The following is a 26022-nucleotide window of genomic DNA, read 5'->3' on the forward strand; positions in this document are numbered from 1 at the left end:
TATAATTGTGCAATACAGGCTTATGTTTGCACAGTCCAGAGCAGTTTTGATCCCCTTGTCCTCTTTGTTGAACGTGTGAACATGGCACCAGATTGATTCAACACTGTACTTGTAATAATAATGGTTATTTACCCAGTAAGGTCAGCTGAAACGACCCTGCTGTTTCCACAGGGAGCAGGCAGTGCTGACAATAGCTGAACAAGCATTCCCACGCTGCCCTGGCAGAGTGCACTAGACCTGCCCTGGAGGGATCACCCTGTTAGGGGTTCAGAGGGTAGATCGGTTCCATTGCCATCATCTAATCTTTGGCCTCTGTCAGTGACAGTGAATGCCAGTTTCAGTCCTGTTTTGTTGACACGTCTTATATGCTCTCTTGCAACCTCTTATGCCTTGAGAATGCATGGTCAAAAATGCTGTACAATATCATAACTGGGAGGAAGGTTATCATAAACTTGCAATGCCCCTTTTGGACTCAACCCCAAATTGTCTTTCTAAAGGTAAACCACTTCTAGAGGTACACATAAATCATTTACTCCATAATGCTATTTGCACAATTTTTAGACAATGTTACAAAGCACACTTGGTTTGCCTGTTTCAGTTTAATATTCCTATCACAACAGCATGCAAATTGCCTGATTCTTGTGAAGCAGGGAAGGTGTTGTTTGGCTCACTGGAAGTCTGGTAGGTTTTGCTGACTGGAATGTGTCGCTCTCTTTTGCAGGTGGTGGTCCCGACAAGAGTGGGGCAGGTCTACGTGTACGACTCCGGCAAGACGGAGCAAGACGAATATGACATTCCTCGGCAGGAGATTTACGATGTCCCGCCAAACAGGGGGGCTCCTGTGAGCCAGTACAGCCAGGAGGTAAGCCCTGTGTCTGAGCCCCTGCTCCAGGATGTGTGTACCCCGCATGTGAGAGTCAATAGGAACTGTGTGCTGACCTAAAAACGCTACTTAAACTTCACGTTAAAAGTGTCCAACTTTACCATTTCATATGGCAGTAAATCTCAAGCAGTGTCGCACTGGCACACGCACAGGCCAAAACCATGTATTTTGTTGAAAGCACTGCACTCCATGAATATTTGATGTCAAAGTGTGTTAAAGTAGAGCTGAGGGACTCCATGTTTTCCTATGAAACCTCGGCAGGGCTGCGTATAAACAGGAAAGTGCTCATGCGTTTTAGCTTGTGTAGCTTTTTAAATTTAGATACGTTTCTGGTGGTGAACTGACTGCTGTAAAGCTCCTTCATATCAGCAGTAACACAGAGTAGTAACACAATGGTTTAGTACAGCATGCCCCACCATGAAAGTGAAAGCAATAAAGCCTGCAGGTGGCTGATGTGCCTGTGCAAATCGATTCACTGCGCTCCCTCCACTGAGACTTGTACTTTCTTGCACGAGGAGGCAGGCCTCTGAATTTGAGGAGGGCCTTTCGACCTTTATGAAGAGCAAGCTCCACACTTACTGGTAACTCCTGTAAAATAAATGAGCTGGACAGAGCATTACTGTATAACAAAAAAGAAAGGGATCTACTGATGGCAAAGAGACTGCTGTGAATTCATTTAGGCTATTACCAATAAACCTTCTTATACAGTAGAAGCACCAACCAAGGGATGAAAACCAGTTGCCTTACCTTTGATTAGTTAACTTAATTACTCTAATACTGCCGACCATTTTACTGCGTTGAGAATCATGTCATTTTTTACATCAACTTAGAATATGAAAATAATTCAAAGACAACACACCAGATAAAGTTGCTGCTGCTTCCTGGTGCATTATCACTTACCCTGATTAACATAAAATATGATTCTCAGTACAGTCCAATAAAAGTGGAGTGCAGTTCTAAATAAAGCTAATAAGTGGTAAGAAAATGGAGTGTAAGTAGTAGATATTTATTTTTTATTTATTTCTTTCTTAGCAGACGCCCTTATCCAGGGCGACTTACAGTCGTAAACAAATACAAGAATCACAGTACAAGTATTAATACAATTAAGAGCAGGATAAAATACAATGACTTGTTACGTGATGGTCTTCGCACAAGTGGAAATGATGAGGTTCCTTGCCTTTCCTCTCAGTGGAACTTAATGGAACAGAGAGCTGATATCTTCCCGACAATGTCCTACACAGAGGCTGTTCATTCACAGACTGCTGTCTGCTGTGCCTCAAGTAGTTAAGTAGCAAAAATAAAAGTCCCTCTTTAAAGTCCTTCTAAAGCAGGGCTGTGCTGGAATCCTCCAGGCGTTCTGTGAAGTGCACAGAGAAGGACGACTTCAGTCACAATAACTTCTTTCTTTCTCACCTTGCGTTGAAATGCGAATGAATTCATTTCAACCTTGAGACTGCGTGGAGCACACATCAGGTGGTTTGATTTAAATAAAACCTCTGGTGTGTGCGCTGATAAAGAGAACACTCTACCATTACTACAAAGAGAAACGAGATCCGCATACCTTGATAACAGTGTTCTGAGATATCAGGTTCAGAATATTATTTTGGAAAATGTATTGCCCCCCCCCCCCCCCCCTCCTGAGCAATTTAAAAAGAGTGGTAGATTTGTTTTTTAACCTTTTTATGAGCGTTCTGATTTTCAGTTTTTTGCTTTTTTCCTTTTTCTGATAAAATAGTTTTGGTGTGAAATCGGGTTAAACCCTAATTGTACAAATAAATACTTTATATTTGTCATTGTACAGCCTAACGAGTCGCATCCTAAAAGGTACAGTCATTTTAAGTACAGTAATACATAAACATAAATTACTGGAATAAAGTTATAAACTGGAGTAATCACGTTTAGAAATATCAGAGCCCACGACCACCACAAACACACGCTGAAACCGCCACTGCAGCGTAGAAGAACACGGCCTCACGTTCTCTGCCGTACGGAGCAGGCCAGTCAGATTGGTGGAGTCACACTGTGAAGCAAAACAACAAGCACGTGGAGCCAGACTGGCTGAGAAACCCAGCTACTGGGAGCGTTCCAAAGCAGCATGTTATTTTGCCTGGGCTTTAGGGTAAATATTTAGCTTGTTATTCAAAGTGTCCCCTTGCCGCCTGAAGGCCTCCAGAACAGATGATGTCTTAACGCTCGGGTTCAATTAGAATTGCAACAACAACTAAAAGGACACAGAGCTTCCACCCTGATTCAGCTGCACTTGCCTTACACAGGGAAGGTTTAAAAGGGCAAGTAACAAATAGAATTAGTATGCATGCCTGCATGCTGCTTCCTTGCAATGAGCTCTCCAGGCTCTTCAAGAAACTCCCAGATCTCGTTCTTAGGCCAGCTAGTTTTGTTATGTATTCTTTTTTCGTGTTATTCCACCCAGAACAAAACAGTGCAAATTGTGCTCTGGAGAAAAAAACTCAGCCTTGATACAATATTGAGCTCCTCTTCGTGAAGGTTTACTGCACTATACAGTAGAACATCGTTGGGGTGTAGGAAACTGTAGTAAAGCATAGTGGAAGCTTAGTAAAGCATATAGGAGAACAATGATAAATGCAGCTTGGTAAATGCACCAGTATTGCATTTGAATGTAGTTTAGAGCAATATTGAACAATACTGAACCATCTGTTTCTATTGGACTGAAGTGCTGCTCCAAATCCCCCTTCCCAGCAGCACTCAGTAACGCTGCAGGTTCCATAGTGAACACGCCTGCTTAATATGACAGGACTGCTGTCCTCAAGAAGGAATGCTCAAGACAAGGAGCATTTTATCCTGTGAACGGGTACGAATATCTTCAGTGTACGTTAGATGAATGCTTCTGTCATCACAATGCCCTCCTTCAGCGGGTTGACTGAATGCTTTGCTTGCTTACGCAGCTCAAGAATAATTCTTCAGTGGGGGAAAGAAGCAAAGCCATTCTGTTTGACAAGCACAGAAATACATAGCAGGGCAGATAGACAGAGACGGACCGATTAGATACAGAGATGGATGATGCCTGTGCTGCTCTTCAGCTTGTTGAATGAAATACTTCTACTACTATAAAAAAATAAAACGTGCATCCAGTTCAGTGTGTTGTATTCAGCAGGACTGTTTTAAAAGCATAACGAAAAAAATAAAACGCACATGCAGTTCAGTGTGTTGTATTCAGCAGGACTGTTTTACATGGTTGATTCTGTGTAGGCATGATGCTACACCTCAACCCATTGTTTCCTACATGAGCTGCTGTTTGGTCCCTTTTTACAAAGATAATGCATGTATTCCCTTGTAATACAGCAGTGTGCACATTTATTAGACACCTCAAGATGTGTCATTTAAATCCTTTACATACCTACCTGCATGAATACCTCTGCGTGTGCGAATCAGCAAGCAGTGCATAGAAACAACAGGCACTCATGTGTGAAAATATTAGACTCCTTTCTGCTTTAATTAGGCATCTTAAACAACTTCTAAAAGGTCTCTTTTTACCCTCTGTGTTCCTTTTCTCTAACTATATTTTAAATCAGTTGCACGTGCGGCCTGTTAAAGTCATCAATTAAATTGGACAATCACTAATTTGCCCATTTTGACAATTTTCCCAGATTTTCAGTTCCAGTGGTTTGATTTCATACGCACAACAAATCAAAACACCAGAAGCAATGGGGTGTTGTAATAAATTTTCACGCTCCTGTACAAGCACACAGAAAGACAAGTGAGACAGACAACAACACAACACTTGCAAATAATGCGTAATCTGTTCAGTCTGCTGAAACTAATTTAAAAAGGGCCTTACTTTGTTTAATAGGGCACATGAAGAAGAAAATGTTCTCTCAGGCTGTATAATGAGCTCTCCGGCGCACACGTTTCTATTAACACACACTATTCTTAGGGAGTTTGAGTTTGTACAGCAGAAGCTGTTAATTGGTTTCCCTGGAGTGTTAACAGACAGATACAGTAGATGGGATTCTGTAGCGGGCTACACAGCTAACCTTTCACTTTCATGTGTCTTCTTACAGGTGTATGACACGCCTCTGATGGCCGTCAAGGGTCCCAACAGCCGGGAAACGGTCCAGGAGATCTACGACGTGCCGCCCAGCGTGGAGAAGAACCTGCACAGCCAGATGCAGTCCCAAACGGTGAGCCACTGGATAGCAACCCCCTTCAGAGTCTGCCGCTTTTCATTATAGGGAGAAAAAAGTTCAAGCATTTTCTGATCCCTGTCTGTCCTCTCCTGCAGGTTTATGACTTCCCCCCGTCGGTCAGCAAAGACGTTCCGGACGGACCTGTCAGAGAAGAGACTTACGATGTGCCCCCAGCTTTCATGAAAATGAAGAAGAGCCCCGAGATCAAGCACTATCTCTCCCAGGTCCTCCCGCAGTGCCCCCCCGGGCTGGAGCAGCACATCCCGGAGGACGTGTACGACGTGCCCCCCCTGTCTGGGAAGCTGCAGGACAAGAGCCTCGCCCAGGAGATCTATGACATCCCGGCCAGCCTGAGGAAGACCAGCGGCAGCCAGGATGTGTACGACTTCCCCAGGGAGCACCAGGGCTCCTCGATGGGTAGCAAGCTCATGTCAAGCGAGGAATCGGGCGACTACATCTACGACGTGCCGCCGCAGGTGGTGCGGGACCCCGCCTCTGCAGAGGAGAAGACCATCAGCTTCAAGAGGCTGTCTGCCTCCAGCACCGGCAGCACCAGGAGCAACCTCTCCACCTCCTCCCTGGATGTCATCCCCGTCAAGGAGTCCTCCGTGGCCAAGGAGCTGAACTTGGACTTGGACGTCGCCATGGAGGTGCTGGTCAAACTCCAGCACAATGTGGAGAGCTCCGTCTCCTACCTCATGTCTTTCATTAGCAGCAGCTGGAGGAGCCAGGAGCAGATGGAGACCCACCTCCAGAGCATCAAGTCAGCCGTGGAGCGGGTGAAGAACTCGGTGAAGGACCTGCTGGAATTCGCCCGCGGGGCCGTTGGCAACGCCGGTCAAGCCACTGACCGCACGCTGCAAGCCAAGCTGGGAAAGCAGGTGCAGAAGATGGAGGAGGGCTACCAGGGACTGCTAAAGCACAGCCAGGCGCTGGACAAATGTAACTGGGCCCTCAGCGAGCTGGCAGGAGGCAAGCCCAGCTCGGGCGACGAGTTGGACCGCTTTGTCATGTGCTCCAGGGGCGTCCCCGACGACACCAAGCAGCTGGCCTCTTTCCTCCACGGGAACGCCTCTCTGCTTTTTAAAAGGACAAAGCAGCAGCAGCAGCAGCAGGCCCCGCAGATGCCCCAGCTTGGAGACTCTCGGCTCTCTGTGTCTCAGGCAGGGTTGGAGAACGTGGGCCAGGTAATCAACAACAACATCTCGGCCTACCAGACAGGCCTCCCCGAGAAAGCCAACATCCAGTCGAGGCCTCTGCCGTCGCCACCAAAGTTCATGGCAGAGGAGTCCCCGGACAGCCAGTACGAAAACACGGAAGAGGGCTGGATGGAGGATTACGACTATGTTCATTTACAGGTTGGTTATTTATTTATTTATTTGACCTGATCTTCATTTTACACACACACACATACACATGCCTTTTAGACCTTGGTGTTAGTAAGGGTGTAATGATTCATCGTGTATCAGTGAATTGTGACACTCTCTTTACATTATTATTGCATCTTAATAGAGGTGTGTATCGTTTGTAGCTTGATACAAGACCAAAAGCACAACAGAGATTGTGATTCACCAAGTGGTTCTCGAATGAAGAATAAGTGCATTTTATAGCTGGTATGAAAACATACTCTCCCTGAGTCATTTCATTTGTGTCTTTTAACACATGCACATGAACAGGTTTCACTCTGCTATTGATGGGTTCTTTGAGAAAGTGCACAGCACCACCTACTGGTAGCATATGTAACTGCTACAGACACAAAGCATACCAACAGTCCAGGGTGTAACATGAATTTTTTTTTTTTTTAACTGCCCTTAAAAAATGCTGGTCTGAATATAAAATATAAGAAATTATTCTATTTTAATGCAATTTTCTCTTCTCAGTTTTGTAAAAAAAAACTGCTATGTTGAAGTGTAAATAAAGTAGATACAATTCTGATTAAACAGAAGACACGATATATATGTTAATTATGTATGTAGGCTGATAAAGTAGATTTTTGTCATTTTTGTATCTGTGTATGTTTTAATATTCAATATGCATCTTACTCATATGGACCATGTAATTACTTTAGTATATATGGAACTGATAAGTTGCCATAATTGACGTACAACTGGTAAATCTACCAAGACAGCCTTTATAAAAGCTTACCATAGTAAAAGCATGGTAAAGTATAACAGAGCATAGTGAAAGCATGTTTAGTAGGTATGTATTGTAAAGCCCATAGAGGATGGGTAAATCATATTTAAAAACACAGCAAAACAGGGTAAGCAATGGTAAATGCATTGCATCGGACGCATGGGAAAACTGCAGTTACCATGCAAAATTACAGTGGGAGGGAAGCCCAACAAGGCTACAGCTTAGAGTGGGTTAGGGTTAGGGTTAGGGATAGGGTTAGGCTCTCTGTAGTTACTAGGTGAGCCTTACTCTCTGTTCTATATTTGTAGTTTCTTATTTGCAGATAAAGACAAAAAAAACGTGTTTTCTTTTATTTTCTCCATAGGGTAAGGAGGAGTTTGAAAAGACTCAGAAGAAGCTGCTAGAAAAAGGAAACATTATGCGGCAGAGCAAATCAGTGCTGGAGCAGCAGCAGGTAGGAACTGGTCTCACCTGGCTGTGTGCAGCAGGAGTAGCCTGGGGTGTGCCATGATGATGATGATGAGTCACAGAGCGTGCTGAAGCGAATACACAAGAGCTATGACTTCATGATTTATTGATTATAGGGATGGAAATAAGACTCCTGTTGCCACAGTGTACAGGCAACAAGCTCGGGCGTATCTTATTAAAACTCATAGTAAAACCAGGCACAGATCCAACTGCTATGCAACGTGTATCTTATTTCCATCCCTGGATTGACTGATTTGGAAGTGCTCATTTCAAAGTGGAAAGCAAAGGCAAGAACCCCAAAGGTATTACGAATAGAAAGCAGGCACCCCCATAAAGCACGTATTGGATCTGCCTCTTGTGCTGTGTTCTGTACTGACCCGTCCCCTCTCCCTCTCCCGCCCCGCAGATGAAGCAGTTTGAGCGTCTGGAGCAGGAGGTGAGCCGGCCCATCGACAACGATGTCTCCAACTGGACGCCCCCGACGCACTACGCCCAGGTGAGGAGCAAGCTGAGCCCCGGAGACCGGCAGCTGCTGCTGTTCTACATGGAGCAGTGTGAGGCCAACATCACCATGCTGACCAACGCCATTGACGCCTTCTACACCTCCATCACCAGCAACCAGCCGCCCAAGATCTTCGTGGCCCACAGCAAGTTCGTGATCCTGAGCGCGCACAAGCTGGTCTTCATCGGGGACACACTGTCCCGGCAGGCCAAGGCGCAGGAGATCCGCAGCAAGGTGACGCAGCACAGCAACCTGCTCTGCGACACGCTGAAGGAGATCGTGGTGAGCACCAAGAGTGCCGCCCTGCAGTACCCCTCGCCCACCGCGGCCCAGGACATGATGGACAGGGTGCGCGACCTGGTCAACACCACGCAGCACTTCCAAATGGTGCTGGCGCAGCTGGCAGCCATGTGAGGGTGGACTTTATCAGACTTTTTATTGTGCTTTTTAGATTTAAAAGGACTTATTATCGGACTGTGAAAGGCGATTGGTTGTAAATTAATGATTGTAAATATTTTTTTTTTTTATAAAGAGACACTACTAGCAAGAGGGGAAATTAATTACAAATACTATATATATGTGTGTGTGTATATATATATATATATATATATATATATATATATATACATACACACATATATATATAGTTTCTTTTCTGGTCAATTTCAATGAGGAAAAAAAGTAGTTTTTAGATGATATTGATTATTATTATTATTATTATTATTATTATTATTATTATTATTATTATTATTATTATTATTATTATTGCTGTTGTTGTTGGTGTTGTTGATGTTATTATTATGAGAAAATTAATCAAAGGGTGTTTAAATTTCAAACACGTGTATATAGAAGTGCTGTTTTCTTTTCGGATGATAAGAAAGGTTTTTAAAAAATCCTGTAATGAGATAGAAAAAAAAAAGAAAAAAAAAAGAAAAGAATTATTTTTCATAGGTGATTTTAAATGGCGCGGAGGAGAGGTGGGACTCTGTTCTGTGGCTCTTGTTAATATGGTGGCGCATGGAGACCACCTGAAATCCTGGAGCGGAGGGAGGGGGAGCAAAGAAAAGTTCTTACTGTGACAGACAATTATTCTAGACGTCAGTGATCTGCATTGTCAGGGGACCGTTTTAATTAAAGAACTCTCTGTGCTAATTAAAAGGTTCTTATTAAGTGGAATGAATCATTTCCACAGTATCTCTTGGCTCTGCTGATGAAAATAAAATTAAAATAATAATGAAACACCATCCGGACCAACAGAGAAGTGGGGGTTACAGATTCCTGATTGGGGTTACTTCGTAATTGAAGTTATCGCTTTTTGAAGGAATGATGTCAGAATTCAGTTCATTTTGTAGCACTTTTGCCTGTTGTAACCCATCGTCAAACCCTGTCACAGCTCCATCGACTTAGTAGCCCATTCGAGACCCCTGCTAGGCCGAGATTCCGAGTTCCACAGGAATTCCTTTGCTAGACCGAGATTCCAAGTTCCACATGAAACCCTTTGCTAGACCGAGATTCCGAGTTCCACAGGAATTCCTTTGCTAGACCGAGATTTCGAGTTCCACATGAAACCCTTTGCTAGACCGAGATTCCGAGTTCCACAGGAATCCTTTTGCTGGGGTCACAGCAGACCAGTTTGAGCGGCATGGTTTTCCATCTGGAAGGCAGGCAGGTAGGCATGCAGGTCACATCTGAGCTGCACATCAATCCACCCGCTGGCTGGGATGACAATGCTTCAGCTCCACTAAGTCACTTTATTTTCCTTTGCCTATCGATCTACTCTTGCTGGTGGCAGTGTGGTACCCGGTGACTGGACCATCCCACCCCTGTTTGGGGGCTGCTCACAGTTGTTTCTGTAAGCCATGGCAACCCTGACCGTGCTCACCCTTTACTAGCACTGTTAACTCTTTGCAGCGCCTTCCTTCACAGAGTCGTGTGTCCAGAAGCAGACAACAATAATAAAATTTGTCATCAATCTGTAACGTGTCCTGCCTCTTGAAGTGTTGTGCACATTAAGGAATGCGTGCTATACATCACTTACAGGGGCTATGAAGAGACCAGGGGGGACTGCATACCTAATTCACATCCTAATTCACTGTGCTCTACAGATACTTTTCCCATGTGCTTTGCAACTCCATGATCTTGGGTAGCAATACAGTTGAACTGCTATAGCAATGCAATGGTTCTTGTAAGAGAGTTCAGTCAGGAAATCCAAGCGATAGATTATTTGTTAAAACAGACTAGACAGCACTAATACACTATACGTATTTTACACTACATTCTTTGGTCTTTGGTCTCACCTTTCGAGGTACCCCTGCCCATCAATTAGCTTGTATGTAAGTGGAGAGGTAAAACTGATACAATCTCACCCAGTAAATGATGCATTATCCTCTTAAATGAAACTTGTGTACCTGGGTAAGAGGGAAAGTGCTTTCTACCTCATTCAATGTCAATTTGTTGTCATGTTGTCCTGGGCTGAATTTGAAATGGTAACTTCTGTCAACCGGGACTATGCTAAACTTCGGTTCTACTGAATTCACTGCATAGCAGGAAGCAGAAGGGCTTTTCAGCTTAGTCTCCGTCAGACAAAACTCCACACAGGATGAAAGTCGACAACTAAATATTTTAGCACCTTGGCAGAGGACATTTACACACGATTGATGCGCAATATGAAAACGTACTCAAACATATTGGTATCCACAGTGAGGGCAGATTTCTTATCACAGTTTACCAACGTCTGGAAACTCCTCTGGTACTGTCACTCCCTAGGATGTGCTGCCACCTAGTGGTACAGATTGTGAACAAGAAACATGCATCATTTACTGAAACAAACTAAATTAAATAAATAAATTACAAAGTGCTGCCCTAGTTACACTTTAATTAAATTCGAGAAACTGACGCGTTATTCTTCTGTGGGACTGCGTTAAGTTACTGCAGTAGATATACAGCGAACCCAGATCTGTAATACCCACAATGTCATCTTACCACAAATGTGTTAGTGGTACACACAGACGACTTTTATTTGAAGAGACTTATTTACAGCTTCCTGGTAAATACTGCTGCTGCAAATCACATGAACCTTCTACGCTACCCCTTGTGATTTGCATGTCAATTTGAAATTGAGTTAAAAAAAATATGTATGTTAACAAAATATACTTTATATGTTAATATATATTAATGGGTTAACCTTTGTACAATGTGTAGCTGAGTGGTTGTGTATGAAATATACCCACATTGTATTTATTTCCATAAAACATTTTTTTTTTTTGTATCAAAATAAACAAACATTTCTTGATGTTTATTACAGAACTCGAATTTGGTTTTCAAAACACGGGAACGTTAATTTTAAGCAATGGTGACTGTTTAACATTGGATTATTAGTAGAATAACTAATTACATCGATTAACGGCCTGATTTTTGAAAAAAAAAAAAAAAAAGATTGGGGCTCGAGCGTCGAAGTCACCTGTTTTCGATTTTACAAACTCAAACCTGTAGGTTAGGTAATTGAATAAATTACATGTTTCTTTGGAAGAGAAAAACATAACTTTCGTGCCGTACAGCTTCAATTTAATTGTAACGAGTGAGGTAAGTGGTTTTTTTTAAAATAGAATTCGTAATGTTATTTATTTATTAATTACAAATGTTTTAAACACACCGAGATGTTTCTGATCAAACAACTATTTGTTATGTTAAGCATATTATTCGAAGTCAAGACTGACGGACAACAACCAAACGGCAATTCATACGGTAAAACCTAAACTACCAACTAAACGGACTGACTAAAAACTTTAAATTATGAAATCGAGGAGTCAACATTTATTTTTCTTAGTTGCATACTGGAAGTTGTTCTGGTTCAGGCAACATCCCTTGTTCTAAACACACTAAAAATAAACGTCAATAACTCGCTAGATAATGGTACTAAAGTGTAAAGTGTATAATATATAGAGAGAGAGAGAGAGAGAGAGAGAGAGAGAGAGAGAGAGGTTTGCAGAAGTATTCATCCCCCTGCAAAGTTTTCACATTTTGTTGAATTACAGATAATGTATGCATAGTTTTTCAAACAAACTTTTTTTTATTCAAAGCTGTAATGGTTAAACTGAACACTTAGATGAGGAGGAGGTTAAATGTCAGCAAAACTTGCAAAGAAAATGTACAAAATATAATTTACTGGTTGCATAAGTATTCAGCCCCTTATGTCAGTACTTGGTAGAAGCACCTTTTGCAGCAGTTACTGCTATGAGTCTTTTTGGATAGGTCTCTACTAGCTTTGCACAGTAGGATGGTGACATTTTTGCCCATTCTTCATAGGAAAATTGCTCCAGTTCTGATAAGTATTTTGGGGATCGTCGATGGACTGCAATCTTCAAGTCTCGCCATACAGGCCAGCTTTGTGTAGGGACTGTCTTATAGTGGATGTCTGAACACTGACTCCCACCTCAGACACAGAACTTTGCAGATCTCTCAAGGTCATTGCTGGCTTCAGAGTGACATCCCAAACCAGTTTCCTGCTTGCCCGGCTGCTCAGTTTGGGAGGGCGACCTGATCTGGGTAGTGTCTGGGTGGTATGATGCATCTTCCACTTCTTAATGATGGACTTCACTGTGCTGAGAGGGATAATCAGCGCCTTTGAAATGTTCTTGTACCCTTCTCCTGCTCTGTGCCTCTCTACCACTTTATCCCCGATTTGATTTAGGGCTGTAGTAGCAAAGGGGTTGAATACTTATGCAACTGAGATTAATCTGTTTTTCTCTGTAAGTCTTACTTATTTATATTCTATATGCGTTTTTTAAATTTATCAATGTGGAGTAGTTTGTGTAGATTCTACATGTAAAGTCTAATTTGAAAGCGTGGTGGAGTACGCTCAGGTGCCATCAAAATGTGACAACTTTGCAGGGGGGTGAATACTTCTGCAAACCACTGTGTGAGTGTGTGTATATATACAGTCTGTGTATATATAATATATATATATATATATATATATATATATATGCACACACAGCTGTGCAAAAGACATGTTGCATTTTTCTACTCTGATGCAGTATGAGCATCAACTTTACTCAAAGCCTCCACTAGTGTTTTGTACTATTATAACAACCTTGACTTGCATAAAGAAGGAAACACATTGAGTGAAATAGCTCACATCGCTCAATTTTCAAGGTGTGGTATCCAAAGCATAATCAACAAGTACAGAAAAACATCATCTGTAATTGACAAACCCAGGACTGGAAGACCCAGAAAGCTGTCTAACAAGGATGAGCAAAACTTGAAGATAATATCCTTAAGGAACAGAAAGAAGACAAGCGTTGATAGTCCAATTTCTGTGTTCTTGTGCATATTTTAGTCTTTTAGATCCCCTTTCTTAACAGAGGTATTCTTACTGCAGCACATCCTTTAAGTCCTAATTTAAAGAGTGACCTGTTGATTTGATGTGTCTCTGTACTTGTTGATTATGCTTCGGATACCACACCTTGAAAATCGAGTGATGCGAGCTATTTTACTCAATGTTTTTCCTTCCTTATGCAAGTCATGACTGTATCAGTGTTATTTCATGGAACATTTGTCAAACGCAACAGACACCTGCACTACAGTCTTATTTTGTGGGATTGGCTAAAAACGCGAAATACAATTTGTAAAAAAAAATGCATTCATGGTGATATCGTTGCAGATGTATACTCTAAATCAGATGGTTATGCTTTAAAGATTTTAACTGGCACTGCAGCTGACTTCACTGCTACCAGTATCTGCACAAAGCAAATTCTTACCCTTTCACTAAATGTAGGCCAGTAACATACAAATCAGATCTTTATTGTTAAGCCACTGGCAGCAATGTTCCAGGGGTGTGTGACTGTCAGCAGAATTTGTACTGGTAATGCAGTATAAGAAATCCCGATTGCCAGTCCATACTCTACTAGATTTTGTCACTCCGTTAAAGAATAGTAGCTTTAAATTACATAGAAGGATGATACAAAATAAGAGACGCTTCCCGGTCAGAAAAGGTGGTGTGTCAAACAAAACATGCCCTGTTAAACGATAAAACATCATGCAACAAGCCCCCCCCATGACGTAAACGTGGTACAATGCAGTACGTACGCTGCTTAGTTTTCATGCAGTTTCAGACTCTATCCAGTCTGACTTTGATCCAACCTGCCAATTTTAAGTAGAGAATTATAAAGTGGGCTGATTTGCCGAACTGCTTTGATTATGCAGCCTCTCTCTATGGTGCTGCAGCTTCCGGTAATCCCCTGGCATTAAAACTGTACAAGTAACCTTTGGATTCCCATCGAGATCCCAGAGAGATAGTGTGGGGGTTAGGAATATGATGACTTTAATGTGTTGGTTACTACCGTTTTCTCCCACTGCACATTCACTTAACAACGCTGGTCTAAATGTATGACAGAAACAGTGACATTTCAGAATTCTTTGATCTCAAACTGAAAATCACTATTCTGTTAACAGGAGCGCTCTCGCTAAAAGTTTTTTTTGAGGAAATCCACAAGCAAATGGTGAGGAAACCCAAAGTCCAGCTGAATGACAACATATCCCTGCAAAAAAAAAAAAAGAGATTTTTTAAAAAGGTATTTGTGCTAATCATGTAATTATACAATCAGAATAGCGTGCATGATTTACCTCTTGTGTTATAATCTCAGGATTAATAATTTCAAATAAATTGAGGTCGTTACTGTCCATCAGCGATGTTAAACCAGGTTCCAGATCTGACAGGACAGAGAAACAAGGTATAATACAGACCTGTAATAGAGTCCCAATGCATAGCAGTGCGGTCCATTCCAGGTCTTGCACACCTTACCTAATGCTTACAAACCGTACAGGACTTGTAACGAAGTCTGGAGTGGTTCAAACTGCTATGCAATAGGAGCCTTATTAACATTTCTGCATTGTTCAATTATTAACACAAAAGGAAAAATAATAGCATGGCAGACATACGGATAGACTTACATGAGATCACTTTCGGTATGCCAATCCTGTGGACCATTTCTTTAAAATAATCCATGTCAGAGTCTGTATCCTACAATGCAGAATGTATATGCAATTTAGAAAATGCAAGGATAGTGTAAATACGAAATGCACAGTGCAGTCCAGTAAATATTGATACAGTACTAACCAGATCCATCCCAGCGGAGTCTGATACCTTCCTTATAGTTATCCTGTGAAATGCACACAGACACAACCACATTAGCACAAAGCAGTACTTTATTAGAAGTTGCTTTTAGCACGTTGTGGGGGAGAGGGGATCCAGGATAGGAATGTGGGTGGAGATTCCCAAGGACTGGGGGTTGCATTGTATTTTGTCTGTTTTGCAAAAATAGTGTTTTATATACTGAGCATCAAAAGAAACTTTTATTACTAGTACAACACATTTATTTTCAGAAAAAAAAAAGGTATTTAAATGATGGACATTGACGAAATGTTTTTGGTTTCTTTTTAATCACTCGATCATTCATCCTTGACCATGACACGCTTGAGTGACTATGACTGAAGCATATGCACTTAATCACCTAATTAGCCTGTGACTTTCACAGTATCCCCCGTCCCCCCATAGCTTTAGACAGTAAAATGTCAATTGTTAATCACCACAATAAAAAGTCACTGCACCTGCTCTAAAACAGAGTTTGTCATTTTTTTTATCACATTTTGTAGATTTTATCCAAATATAAGTGATACGTTTCTTTTGATGCTCAAATATAAGTGATAAGTTTCTTTTGATGCTCAGTATACATGCCACCTTGAGGGATGCAGCACCCTACAACTCAAACACCCGACGCCAGCAGAGATAAAGATACTCACGATATAGGGTTGGCATCCAAGAACAATTTCTTATTTGCATAAGAAGCTTGAACAGCTACTTCAACATCCTGCACAGACAAAAACAAACAAATGGACAGATATAGACAGACAGACAGACAGACAGCACACCACGAGGGTAACAGCACTCTGAATCGCTGTGTGCCCTATAGATATCAACCTGGGGCAGGCCAGCCTCTGAAGCTCACCGTTTCAATATAAAGAGCCGGTGATTCTGCGTCGCTGGAGTTGATCCTCAGCTCCACAGCGGCTGCGCTCTTCACTATGGTGCCCTGTGGGACCATCGATAGCTCCGGGGCTGCCAGGCTCCACACCTTAGCCACCGGGTTGTCAGAAGAAATGATCTAGAAAAGGAAAAGCAGCGGCAACCTTAAATGGAGCCCTTTAAATACCAAACACATGTCAGCTGTCCACCCTGACTGTCAGGTTATTCATATTTTCAGAGTTGATATATAGTGTGTGAATGAACACTGCCATGTTGGCATTTATCAAATGTAAACCAAACGTCACCTGGTTTAAGATATCAGGCATGGTCCTGGACAGATCAACTTGAAACAGTTCCTTAAAAAACAGAAAGGGTCAAAGATTAACCAGTCTTTGTCATTATGCTTTTAGTTTGTTTGTTTGTGTGAGAGAGAAAATGCATAATAACACTTAAACTTAGACCACAGGTGTGACTATGTTGATAAGGAAGTAGCAAATGGTAAACAGAGACTTGTAAAGAACAATACAAATCTTTTAACTATTGCGGGAACAGAAAAAACCTGTTTGTATAACCTGAAGCCACCAAGACCCAGAGGGGTGGGAGTGAAGGGTTATGTTCAGTCTTGTGATGGATTCTGTATAAATATGGGACAACCCAAGCTGCAATCCTAACCTCCAGTGCTGCTCTGCAGAAACTCCAGACTCCACGTCAACATGGCTCCCAGTGGAGAGATGAATAGACTTATTAAACCATTGTTTAAAAGCTAGTTAACCACTTGAATTCATCTAGAATTCCAGTCTGCAAAGCGAATGTTAATCTGTATTATTAGGAAGCAATGAACTCTGTTTGAACCCTGTTGAATATGCTGTGTAATAAAGTGTCTGTCAATCACAAGCCATTGGAATCGTGATTATACTGTATTAATAAATATTGCAGGAGTAAGACATTAATTAATAAACACAGTCAATGAAACCACAATCCTTCCCTGGCACTTTGTTGTACATGGGATTGTGTGCTTGTGAATATATACCTTTAACTCGTCTCCTGCTATGTGGCGTATGAAGCGGCGATCCTCGTGGGCAGCCTTCACCATGGGATTCAGAACCTGATCAGAGATCCAGAAATACAACATGCGCGACTCCGACAGCAAGGCAGGGCTGAACACGGACTCGTTGAGGAATGAAGACGGGACCTTTCTGTACAAAACAAGCCCCTTAAACCCAAACAAATGCCTTTTAATCACAGTAACCTGTTGTGTCTTATTAAACTTAATCTTCTGTTCCTTCGTCAGTATGTATTGCTGGCTGTTAAAGATTTGATGCTGAAAATGTCTAAGGAGGGGAAGAAATTACAAGTGCACCCCTTGTGGTCATGTGACCCATCCACCTTGCTCAGGCTTGCTCACAGACAGCCACGTGAACTGTAGGCTGGATCCTTATTGAACACACCAAACATCCACGCTGCAGTTACTGTAACAAATGAGGCTTAAGAACAAATAAAACAGGGTAATAAACAGTACAACAAAATATCATGCAAATTCAGAGGGTTTAAAGTATTCATTTACTAAGGAAACACATGGACAAACAGCTCTGTATCCAACAGGATACTCGTCAATCACTAGAAATACTTCATGAAGGAGAGAAAAGCAGCAGATCCCTATTTAGTAGCTAATTATTAAAACGGTGAGTTTTCAGTGTATTTCTTCTCTCTCTCTGCTGTATGTATACACACAGACAGTGTACTGTGCAGTAGCAGCAGGTCTTACCTTATGGTGGGACTCTATGTAGCTCGCTCTCATGGACGGTGATGTTGTCAATGAGATATCCACTCCTATGTCCCCGTCACTTAGGAAGAGTTCTGTAAAAACCCCAAAGCAAACTCCCTGTTGATTCTGTCAAGACACATTGTCAGTGAAGGGCAGCATTTCCAGCTGGCAGCTCCACCTGGTGACTTGGAATGAATTAGTGAGGTGTTAACTGTTACCTGCACGCTCCTGTATGAAGTCCGCCATTATATTGGCTACAGTGTTGATTTCTTTGCAGATCTGTAAGAAAGCAGACATTACGGAAGTAATTATTAAAAATAACATTTTAATATTAAAAAAAACAACTAAATACAATATATATATATATATATATATATATATATATATATATATATATATATTTCATTATTAGTAAATGAGGGCCATAAGTTCAATGTATGTGACAGCAGATGGAGCTGTTTGATAACCATAGCATGTGCAGATGGTTTGTCTGTACACTTTCACAGCTAATTGTACAGACCCCGATTAACACTAGTCTTGGACTACCTTACCTTAGGTAACATTAGATAGTGTTGGATTAGTGCTAACCAAGGTCTGTGAAACCAGCCACTATATTGTAAGGCCACTGTTGCTTAATATTTTACCTGAAAAAACATCTGCGTGTATTATTTCAACATACTCTACAAGAAGGGCCAAGAGGGACGCAACAGCAGTTTCCTTTTAATTTATTTTGTGTACAACAATACTCGTTCTGAGGGGTACTTTGAAACCCCTGCCATGTCTGACGGTGTACGAAAGTGTTCAGCACTGACGTCTCGGGTTATACAGTCCCCATTCGTTTCTTACCTGACTTTTAATGACAAGCTTCACAGTGAAGGAGATGAAGTCTGTGAAGAGCTTCTTCATCCATCCCGGCCTGCACACAGAACAAATCAAAAGCACAGGCAGTTTGCAACTTACTGGGATAAAGCTGGTCTTAACCTGTTCATTGATGACTGTGATGGCACTGATCTTCCCATGCTTATCACATTTTATATATATATATATATTCAATTTAAAATGTGCTAGTGTGCAGAACGTTATTTCAATTAGGGTGAAAAAATATATACTCTCCCCCCCCCCCCCCCACCCCTGATGTAATTTGCTGGTTGCAAATACCTGACATGTATAAGACAGTGAACCCATACGTACTGCTTGTCGCCCTGCAGATGTAGTAGCAGCTTGTGGAAGGTCAGGGTGCAGTCTGAAGTGTCCGCAGTGACTCTCCCTTTCCCACAGTCTGTTGAAGACATCGTGAAGCCTCATTATGCTCTAGAAATCCCCAGCAATAAAACCCTGCTGCCTCCTGGCACATGCCAATGGCAGGCTTGTCAGAATATTAACAGCCTCTGATCCCTGGTACCTGAATGAACCCTCAGCTATAGAAATAATGCTACACAGGACACCGAGACTGAAACTGAGAAACTGGGATGCAAAAGTAAAGACCCATGACCTCAGGAAACGCCAGGGTTTCACCTGTTAAAACCCACTCTGCAAGTCTGCGTGATTTACATTTCTTTTAATATATTTTTAGAAGAGATTGGATTTAGCAGACTGCTACGTAGAACTGCTTTGTGAAACCAGCCTCACAATTCTAGCCCTGGTCAGGCATACTAAGCTGTACTCTAAGGCTCTTCTGGGGCCATCCTGTTTTGTTTTGTCTTTTTTACAATGGATAGTGGAAACAATACTTAATTGTCTTTGTTGGAAACTGAGCTACTGAACATTATCATGTTCTACATTTAAAAAACGACTCATTCCTGCCTGCCTGCCTTCTCTGGCTCTTTCTTCAGCAGCGCCCCCTAGTGGCGCACTACACACTTACACAGCTTTGTGTTGACCCGCAGATCGATGTGAGATTCAATTTCAAAGTCGACGGAATGCCCCAGGTTGAAGCTGTGGAGGGAATTTCAATATCACGTTATATAACACGAGAAGGGTATTATTCAGATCTGTATGTACAGTATCATTCCTATACAGTATTGTGTTTACTCTTTTGGTCACATTAACATTGGTTTTAAATATACTGTTTATAAGAGTTATTAAGCAGTGAGGGTGTTCATTATAATGGGCTGAAGTTGCAAAATAAGTCGCTCTCCTTTGTATAAATTAAAGTGTTACAATTGACATGAAACTCGTTACGTTACCTTTGCAGTTACCTACCTGTTGTCCTTATCGCAGTGTTACACACACCCCACTTTTTTTTTGTTTATATAGCACATCATACAGAAACTATGCAGTACATTTTTAACATTTAAAAAAAAAAGAAGAAAAAAGTCTCTTCAACATCGCAGTGTATTGAGATGACGCTTCCTATGCAACAATGCTGTGTTTTTTTTTTTTTTTTTTTTGGTCCCCACTATACGCCACTCTCTTCAGAGTAGGGTTGGCCGTGCTCCGGCTTTGCAAGCTCAGGCAGCTCAGCTGGCTGCAGAGCTGAGGGAGACCCCCTGCTCCAGCTCCAGAGCTGAGGGTGACCCCCTGCTCCAGCTCCAGGCTGGCTGCAGAGCTGAGGGAGACACCTTGCTCCAGCTCCAGAGCTGAGGGAGACCCCCTCCTCCAGCTCCAGGCTGGCTGCAGAGCTGAGGGAGACCCCCTGCTCCAGCTCCAGAGCTGAGGGAGACCCCCTCCTCCAGCTCCAGGCTGGCTGCAGAGCTGAGGGAGACCCCCTGCTCCAGCTCCAGGCTGGCTGCAGAGCTGAGGGAGACCCCCTGCTCTAGCTCCACCAAAAGTTCTGCTCTTTTTTTCCTATCTGCCTTGGGGATAACGTTAACTAGGTGTACTTGGTTGTAAATATCTGGTAGTTGCTCCACCCAACACTAAACAAAAATACAGTACATTCAATTGCATTGACAGATATTACATTGACATGACAGTTCCACTTCCTCGCCACAGGGGCGGCAACATCGGTAGAGAACTACAGTTCAAACATCTCTGAAGCCCTTCTTACAGGCAGGATCCGGTTTTGTTTGTTGTTTTGTTTTCTTTGGTTATTTCAAAACTGCCTTTTTAAAAATATTACCCATAGTAAAACAATTCTTCACGAGAAACATGAAACTATAATACTTTTAAGATACTGATATGGACACCTGTACTACACCATGTCTTGTTAATCATAGAATCTTTTTTTTTAACAGGCAGGACCCTGCCCAACTCTGGTTGCCATGACGCCAAAAGAAATGCCATGCCAACTAGAACTCCACAAAGGCACAACACTGGTCCTCTCTGCTTGAGATAGATAAATAAATAAATACATAAATAAATAAATAAATAAATAAATAAATAAATAAATAAATAAGAAATACATTGATAAATAAACATAAGAGTTGTCGCTCAGGCCTTGCCTTGTGTATTGAAAATAGTATCGTGTCAATCTGCCCCTACGTCGTGTGCAAATTAATTCAAGCCCTAGTTGGCATTTTACAAGGGTGCAAAGCAGCTCTCTGGCTGGCTTACTTGGTAGAGCATTGGTCTCTGAGTCCCAGGGTAGTTGGTTCAAATCCCACATATGGCAAAGGTGTTAATATTCAAAAATATTGTTTAATTTACCTTATAGACTTATGGTTTACCTTATAGCCAGTGTGAAACAAAGATTTCCTGTGGGAGCTGGTGGCGCAGTGGGCTAATCCCACGGCTTTCATTCCCTGAAGACGGTGGTTCAAATCCAGCTCCTGGAGGTGAGTACCTGAGGTAAGTAATGATGTTGGTTGTAAATAATGATGTTGGTTGTGTTTCCACAGATGGAGGAGGAGAAGAAGACCTGTCCTGTGGAGGGAGGAGAAAGATGAAGGGTAAGTAGGAGAGGATAGAAAGGGGGGGGGTCTGGCCCCCCCAGCAGGGAGGACAGTGGAAGGTGGGGTGTTGCTGGTTGAGAGAAGAGGAATGTTGCAAACTTGACAAAAAGTTAAAGTTTTAACATTTTTTTTTAAAAAACATCTCACTGTGTTAAATGATTTGTGTTTGTGCCACATCTTGTTTAACAGTTTGCAACACCCCACCTTCTGCTCTCCTCCCTGCTGGGGGGGGCCAGACCCCCCCCCCTTTCTATCCTCTCCTACTTACTCTTCATCTTCCTCCTCCCTCCACAGGACAGGTCTTCTTCTCCTCCTCCATCTGTGGAAACACAACCAACATCATTATTTACAACCAACATCATTACTTACCTCAGGTACTCACCTCCAGGAGCTGGATTTGAACCACTGTCTTCAGGGAATGAAAGCCGTGGGATTAGCCCACTGCGCCACCAGCTCCCACAGGAAATCTTTGTTTTGCACATGATTATAAATTCATTTAACCAATTCTTTCAAAATAAGGGAAGGAGTTACCAGGATTTGAACCCAGTACTCTAGGGCGAAAAGCACAGCATACTAGTGAATTAGCTCACTGTGCCATCTCACTTCCATGGAAAAGCCATCTTTATCATTGTCTATATAGGAAATGATCAAATTCTTTGAATCAGGAATTTGCTGGATTTGAAACCCAGTCCCCAAGGAGGAACAGCACCTTGTGTGATTAACGTTCCTTTTCAAAGATTGCATACTTCTGAAGTTGACAGTTGTGGATTTTCTTGCACAATTGCAGCAGTGTGGAGTAGTGGTTAGGGCTCTGGACTCTTGACCGGAGGGTCATGGGTTCAATCCTAGGTGGGGGACACTGCTGCTATACCCTTGAGAAAGGTACTTTACCTAGATTGCTCCAGTAAAAACCCAACTGTATAAATGGGTAATTGTGTGTGTATATATAAAATATATCTTCTAACAGTTGTACATTTCCCTGGATAAGGGTGTCTGCTAAGAAATAAATAATAATAATAATTACAAAGTGTCATGCCAAAACTTATAAAACCTATTACACAGTAGGTATATGAGGTAAATACCAGGGTCCATGCTTGAGTGTAAATACTTTTCACATATATAATAACCATGCTGGCTTCCATAGGAAAATCAATTTTTTATATGGTGTCCCTGGTCAAGCTGTGGAATCTGAAGCTGCTCAGCAGAAATAATTCCACTTCTAGCAGGTTGACTTTATGCAAAGTTTTTTAATGCTGAAACAGTACAAGTTGGATGTTTCTCTTGCCATTCCACTATGCAGTAAACTTTCATACTCCCTACTACTGTACTACCTCCACCTTTAATTCATTATTACTGATGAAGCAACATGAGCAACAAGCGTTCCTACACCGGCAACGCTAGCACTGCTGTTAGGTGTCAACATGCCTCAGCAGCACCAGCAACCACTCAGGCATTGGTGACCAAAGCAGGACAATAACCTTCATTTATTGGCTTTGCGTGAGCAAAGTGAAACCGGAAGGAGGCGAGAAAAGGGTCTCAAGATCCAGGGAAGGCAAAAGGAAGATTATCATGGAAAGCTACTCCTTTAGCCGTTACGATCAAGGACAGGTGGAGGGGACCATGAAAAGGCTTAAGAGGGCTTAAAGTCGTAGTTTGAAGTTTGAACAAATAAAGGTTCTATAGTATGTTTCTGTATTTGTACTTGTGATTATTGCTGGGTTATTTAGAATAAATAGACGAAGCATGTTATGTGTGTGTTGTTGTTTATGTCTGTATACCCTTTTAGGGCTTGTTATTGTTATTGTTTACTGTTATTGTTATATTAAATACTTTTTTAAAGAAATAGAACATGTATTTATTGCTTTATATAGTTCTTAGTATTTGTTGAGAAAGTGTGTATTGTGTGTCTTGTCTTCCCAAACATATACAATGTTTCAGTCAGTAAATATGTTGCCTTATTGTGACACGGGGAAGGGAGAGTGGGGAAGTGAAGGCGAGAGGGGAAAGGGGCAAAGCTGCCAACAGTCTATAAATTTATGGACAGTCAGTAAAAAAATAAATAAATAAAAAAGTCACATTTTAACACTGTTCTCCTGGCGAACGCTCCCTAGCAAATGTTGAGAAATGAGCCATGATGTGTGATTCCAATTTTTAAAATGTTTAAAAATATTACACTGCGATACGGACAACCGGGGCTCAGCAAAGGTAATGAAATGCGTTTCATGTAAACTGTGCAGGGTGTTCTGTAACACGTCACACTAAGTGTACAACGTGCATGAACTATTAGATGTGGATGAAATAGTTACTCACAGCCACGACCCGTAACCGTAGTGCAAGGTCCCCTTGAAGGTCGCGCTGACGTTGTGGATTTCAATCCCAATGGCATCGTTTTCTCTCAGCTCCACCTCACTCTTACCTATCGACAGGTTGTGGATTTCTAAACTGTGGACAATTTAAAAACAACAAACACTTCGATTAGATCAGAACATGACTGGCACTGTGGTAAGTTCACTGTGCATACATGCCTGCTAATGCAATTTGCATTTGAAATACATTTAATGTCCTATACATTGCATTAGTATTGTAACATGCTGCATTCAGATTACTTTCACAAGAGACACGATTGCATGTTTTCACTTTCCATGGTTTCAGGATTATTTTTTGCTGTTTCAACTCTTTTACTCTTGAGTTAGCTTTTTTTTTTTTTTTTAGTAAGAGCGGTCTGTTTGCATACACAGCGATTCAGCATTGGGAGATCAAACATACATACTTACATGGAATCTTCTGAAACGGAGAAATTTCAAAACAACATAAAAAGGACTGATAATCTTTCAAAAATAATGATCAATTCCACTGACTTACTTGTTTAACCCATACAAAACCTTCCCAATGAACAGTATGGACTTCTCCCCTTTCATGCTGGGATATTTAGCATGTCTGAATGCAGCCTGGATCACTTGAGTAGTTTTCTGATTTACTGTAAAATAAAATAATATGTACGCTGTTGTTTGGTGTCTGGGCAGCTTTATCAATTCAAATAATTCTGCAATGTTATTATTATTATGTTTTGGTTTTTTTACAATAATAACATAAAGAGCAAATCATAAAATGCAAAAGACGTTTGGTAACTGGAGCAACACAAGCATACTTACAAACCAAGGCAGCCGGTTTGGTGACTCTGCAAGCGATCCCTGTGGATTTAAAAGGTGATGTGCCAGCGTCACAAGCCAAGGACCCGGTAGCAAGGCACAGCAGCACCATCAGTACCAGCGTAGGGAACATCGTGCCTCAGTGTAAAATACAACTCTGCTCTCTTACCAGCCCTCAACCACAGACTGGTGAACCTTAGTGTTCCTAGAAGTCTGGCTTTATGTAACTGAAAGGGGCAGTACATTGATGCCCTTCCTCTGGAGAAAAACAAACAGGACATGACTCACCTTCCTCTGGCTGTTGTGCAAAGTTCACATTTCCTATCACATTTCCTAATGTTGAAGTTTAACCCTTGCAAATCCGCTGCTCTGGAAAGCACAGGACAAAACCAGCCTTGCTAACTGTATGGGGTTACATTTTGAATTGTAGAAAAGAACTGAATAACAAAAGCAGCAACAGTGATAAGGGTGGGTGACTGTGGTTTCTTTGTCATTTTATGCAGCATTATATAATTGCACACAGTAATAATCATAGTTTTTGCAGTTTGGTATGAGGATTTCAAATGCAATCCTAGTTATTCTAGGTCACCAGGTCGTTGTATACAATTCCCTGCTTGCATCTGGGTTTATACAAGGATAACCAAGGAGACCTGTCATTGCTGTGCAGAAGCTGAGGGAACACAAAGAACAGAGGCTTGAAACATCAATCCACGAGACCGGGAGACCTAGTTTGAAACAACAGTGCTGTATCAAACCTCACGTCTCCCCTGGTGTGCTATGCAGTGGCCTGAAACCTAGTCTGCTGAAACCAGTTTCCTAGCCACAAAGTGACATCATACTGCTAAATCTGAAATGTTGTGTGTAACGGTGTTCTGTACAGGTATCAACAGCACACTGGTAAGGTTTCTCATTACTGTCACTAGGGTAAAACACGCTTTGCTCAGTTTCATTCATCATGTTTAAAACCGTGCGTGGAACACAGAGATTTCTAATGAAGGAAGAAGCTTGCAAGTTGAGAAGGGGAATGATCCACAGTAACCCCGGAGTCACGGTCGGTCACTACGCTGGCAGGAACACAGCAGCCAGGCTGGCCTTCTGCA

The 26022-nt window shown here is 41.9% G+C and overlaps 2 protein-coding genes across 3 annotated transcripts in view; one reads left to right on the forward strand and one right to left on the reverse strand.

The window, feature by feature from the left end:
• LOC117424712 (breast cancer anti-estrogen resistance protein 1-like) overlaps window positions 1-11444 on the forward strand; it is a 70485-nt gene extending 59041 nt beyond the window's left edge. For both annotated transcript variants that reach the window (XM_034041376.3, XM_034041377.3), the window contains exons 3-7: window positions 722-862; window positions 4924-5043; window positions 5145-6407; window positions 7547-7636; window positions 8057-11444. In XM_034041376.3, the coding sequence (XP_033897267.3) occupies window positions 722-862; window positions 4924-5043; window positions 5145-6407; window positions 7547-7636; window positions 8057-8566 (2124 nt within the window). In that variant the 3' untranslated portion in view covers window positions 8567-11444. The remainder of the gene's footprint in view (window positions 1-721; window positions 863-4923; window positions 5044-5144; window positions 6408-7546; window positions 7637-8056) is intronic.
• A 2489-nt stretch (window positions 11445-13933) lies between these two features.
• On the reverse strand, window positions 13934-25154 carry LOC117424236 (cholesteryl ester transfer protein). Its single transcript, XM_058992814.1, has 16 exons — window positions 24926-25154; window positions 24636-24750; window positions 24084-24215; window positions 19805-19875; window positions 19132-19219; window positions 18787-18856; window positions 18159-18219; window positions 17941-18032; window positions 17206-17388; window positions 16481-16531; window positions 16159-16314; window positions 15953-16020; window positions 15270-15312; window positions 15104-15173; window positions 14777-14862; window positions 13934-14691 (listed from the first exon to the last, which is right to left on the reverse strand). Exons 1-16 carry the CDS (start codon window positions 25053-25055, stop codon window positions 14617-14619), a joined length of 1491 nt encoding a protein of 496 aa, XP_058848797.1. The 5' UTR covers window positions 25056-25154; the 3' UTR covers window positions 13934-14616.
• Window positions 25155-26022: the final 868 nt, after the last annotated feature.

Source organism: Acipenser ruthenus, chromosome 19 (genome assembly GCF_902713425.1).
Source record: "Acipenser ruthenus chromosome 19, fAciRut3.2 maternal haplotype, whole genome shotgun sequence".
Taxonomy (NCBI): domain Eukaryota; kingdom Metazoa; phylum Chordata; class Actinopteri; order Acipenseriformes; family Acipenseridae; genus Acipenser; species Acipenser ruthenus.